The sequence below is a fragment of the Physeter macrocephalus genome, chromosome 19 (assembly GCF_002837175.3).
Source record: "Physeter macrocephalus isolate SW-GA chromosome 19, ASM283717v5, whole genome shotgun sequence".
NCBI classification, from domain to species: domain Eukaryota; kingdom Metazoa; phylum Chordata; class Mammalia; order Artiodactyla; family Physeteridae; genus Physeter; species Physeter macrocephalus.
The window spans coordinates 18,240,722-18,244,532 of record NC_041232.1 but is presented as its reverse complement, the minus strand read 5'-3'; the positions used below and the strand labels follow the sequence as shown (position 1 = coordinate 18,244,532).

General features: G+C 39.1%; 1 protein-coding gene across 2 annotated transcripts in view; it reads left to right on the top strand.

Moving 5' to 3' along the window:
- The window catches only part of ANAPC5 (anaphase promoting complex subunit 5), a 42,230-nt gene that overhangs the window by 33,790 nt on the left and 4,629 nt on the right, over positions 1–3,811 (top strand). The window contains exons 13-16 of one of the 2 annotated variants that reach the window (XM_024120642.2): positions 780–901; positions 1,351–1,458; positions 1,542–1,689; positions 2,091–2,164. In XM_024120642.2, the coding sequence (XP_023976410.1) occupies positions 780–901; positions 1,351–1,458; positions 1,542–1,689; positions 2,091–2,164 (452 nt within the window). The remainder of the gene's footprint in view (positions 1–779; positions 902–1,350; positions 1,459–1,541; positions 1,690–2,090; positions 2,165–3,811) is intronic. The other variant, XM_024120641.2, reaches the window with a different exon arrangement.

The window sequence follows — 3,811 nt, the reverse complement described above, 5'->3', positions numbered from 1 at the left end:
GGAGGGAGGGAGACGCAAGAGGGAAGAGATATGGGAACATATGTATATGTATAACTGATTCACTTTGTTGTAAAGCAGAAACTAACACACCATTGTAAAACAGTTATACTCCAATAAAGGTATTAAAATAAAATAAAATTAAATTAAATTTAAAAATTAAAAAAAAAAAGAAAGAAAGAGGAGAATGGAATTTGCAAAGTACCTCAATAATGTGCAATAGTATCCAAAGCAAGTAAAGCAAAATGTTGTGATTTTACAAAGTTGATGGTTGCTGTACATGTTTTGTTATTTTATTCTTAGTGCTTTTTCACAGACTTGAAATATTTAAAAAAAATTTTTAAATCTAAAAAAAAAAGTGTGTGAATTGTAAGGATATTTGTTAAGCAAGTGAAAATACTTTCACATTTCTGTTGAATAATGAGGTGAACATCTGCCATTCTGTTCTTTTTTTTTTTGGCTGCGTGCGGGCTTTCTCTAGTTGCGGGGAGTAGGGACTACTCTTCATTGTGGTGCGCGGACTTCTCCTTGTGGTAGGCGGCTTCTCTTGTTGTGGAGCACGGGCTCTAGGTGCGCGGGCTTCAGAAGTCGTGGCTCGCGGGCTCTAGAGCACAGGCTCAGTAGTTGTGGCGCATGGGCTTAGTTGCTCCGCGGCATGTGGCATCTTCCCAGACCAGGGCTCGACCCCGTGTCCCCTGCATTGGCAGGCGGATTCTTAACCACTGCGCCACCAGGGAAGCCTCTGCCATTCTGTTCTTTATTGTGTTTTTTTTTCTTACTAGTTATGGATGCTGTGTGATCAAAAAATACAGTTTGACAGAGCAATGAATGATGGCAAATATCATTTGGCTGATTCAATTGTTACAGGAATCACAGCTCTTAATAGCATAGAGGGTGTATACAGGTAAGAAATTTTGAAAACTCCAACCCCAGAATGAAGTAGTTCTCAAATGGCTTTATTCTTATTTGTTTTGTGTGTGACTTAATTGATCAGCTTAGGAAAAAAACCTTTTTTTCTATTTATTACCTATTTATTACAGACCATTAGAAAATACAAATAAATAAAATGGAGAAAGTTAAGTAGCACCCAGATATAATCACTAACATGCTATCTATAATTCCAGACTTTTTTCTTGTGTGCACGTATGTGTGTGTACACACGTGCTCACACACACACATACACAGTTTTTTTTTCTCTTAAGAAAAATTATATCAGACACAGTTATTCCCCTTGGGAGGTTACAGTTACAGTCTAATTGAGGAAATAGAGATTCTAAACCTGAAAGTGACTCTATTTACAACCCTTGCAAAACATCAACATAACCATTTGTGTTTATTTTGTTTCCGTGTCAGAAAAGCAATTGTACTACAAGCTCAGAACCAAACGTCAGAGGCGCACAAGCTTTTACAAAAATTGTTGATTCATTGTCAGAAAATCAGGAATACAGAAATGGTGATCAGGTAAGGGAGGGCTTTTGTGCCTCTCACCTAGGTGGTATTTTGTGCTGGTTATTCTCATCCCATGCCTTCCTCTTTGTGGGCAGTGTCCTGCTGTCTGTGGCAGAGCTGTACTGGCGATCTTCCTCCCCTACCATCGCGCTGCCTGTGCTCCTGCAGGCTCTGGCTCTCTCCAAGGAATACCGGTTGCAGCATTTGGCCTCTGAAACAGTGCTGAACTTGGCTTTTGCCCAGGTAAGCTGATCTCTGTTTTTACAGCACATATTTGTGCTCAAGAACTGGTGAGTCTGTTACTACTCTTTGGTTTTGAAAAGGGTAATAATGAGCTTTTGCTTCTTAATATTGAAATCTGGGAAGGTAGTCTCATTGTGCAAGCCTTCCATGGAAGTCTGGAGTTGTGAACTTGGTGACAAGATGACACCTCCCAGTGGTGCTGGCTTTACCGAGCTGTGTATTTACTAAGGAGGATGTGCCTCTTCATTGAGGACACTTGCATCATATTAATGACTTAGCTGCCCCACAGCTGTGCTTGATTTAACAAGAGAATGAATAAGGAAATGAGGAAGTCATGTGTTCATTGAAAGGTTTTGGAAGTTAAATTGTATTTTATGTTTGTTTTCTGTCTCCCCCTGTAGAATGTAAAGACCATGAGAGAAGGGACTGTTTTTTCCCTGCTATATCCTGTGGTACCTAATAGAATCCACACATAGTAGGTTTTTAATAAATATTTATTGGATGAATGAATTTTGAACTTACTGGAGGAATTTACTAACTAAAGCAGAGGTTCCCCAAACCATGCGTCAGCATTACTGGGGAGATTTTAAAAATATCTGCATATCTGGCCTTGCCTCAAACCTACAGAGTCAGAATCTCTAGGGGAGGAGCCTAGGAGTCTATTTTCCTTACCAGCTTCCCCAGTGATTTTTTTTTCTTAATTAAGATAAAATTCACATAACTTCAAATTTACCATTTAAAAGTATACAGTTCAGTGGTTTTTAGAATATCTACATTATTTTACAAACATCACCACTGTCTAATTCCAGAATATTTTCATCACACCAAATAGAAACCCCAGACCCATTTTTTTTAAAGCAGTCACTCTCCGTTTCCTCCTCCCTCCAGCCCCTGGCAACCACTAATCTATTTTCTGTCTCTATGGGTTTGCCTATTCTGGATATTTCATATGAATGGGATCATACAGTATGCGGCCTTTGTGTCTGGCTTCTTCACTTAGCATAATGTTTTCAGGATTCATTCATGTGTGGCATGTGTCAGTCAGTTCTAGATTCCTTCTAATGGAATACTGTTCCATCGGATGGATACACTACATACTACATTTTGTTTATCCATTCATAAGTTGATGGACATTTGGGTTGTTTCCACCTTTTGACTATTACAAATAGCTCCTAACATTGATGTACAAGTTTTTTTCTGGATATATGTTTTCATTTCTCTTGGGTATACTTAACAGTGGGATTGCTGGGTCATATAATTCTTTGTTTAACTTTTTGTGGAACCACCAAACTGTTTTCCACTGTGGCTATACCATCTCATATTCTCACCAGCAATGTATGAAGGTTCCACTTTCTCTATATATTTGCCAGCACTTGTTATTTTCCATTTTATTAGTGTGAAGTTGTATCTCATTGTGGTTTTGATTTGCATTTCCCTAATAAGTAATAATATTGAGCATCTTTTCATGTGAGTACTGGCCATTTGTGTATGTTCCTGGAGAAATGTCCAAGTCCTTTACCCGTTTTTACATTGGGTTGTCTTTTTAGTGTTCAGTTGTAAGAGTTTTTATATATTCTGGTTGCTAGACACTTATCAGATATATGATTTGCAAATATTTTGTCCCATTCTCTGGGTTGTCTTTTCACTTTCTTGATAGTGTCCTTTGATGCATGAAAGTTTTTTATTTTGATGAAGTCAAGTTTACCTTTTTTAAAATCTTATTGTTTGTGCTTTTGGTATCCTACTTAAGAAACCATTGCCTAATCCAAGATCATGAAGATTTACACTTATGTGGGCTTCCCTGGTGGCGTAGTGGTTGCGCATCCACCTGCCGATGCAGGGGAACCGGGTTCGCGCCCCGGTCTGGGAGGATCCCACATGCCGCGGAGCGGCTGGGCCCGTGAGCCACGGCCGCTGAGCCTGCGCGTCCGGAGCCTGTGCTCCACAACAGGAGAGGCCACAACAGAGGGAGGCCCACATACCACCAAAAAAAAAAAAAAAAAAAAAAAAAAAGATTTACACTTATGTTTCCTTCTAAGTTTTAGCCCTTACATTTAGGTCTTTGATCATTTTGAGTTAATTTTTGTATATGGTGTGAGGTAGGAGTCCAACTTTACTCTTC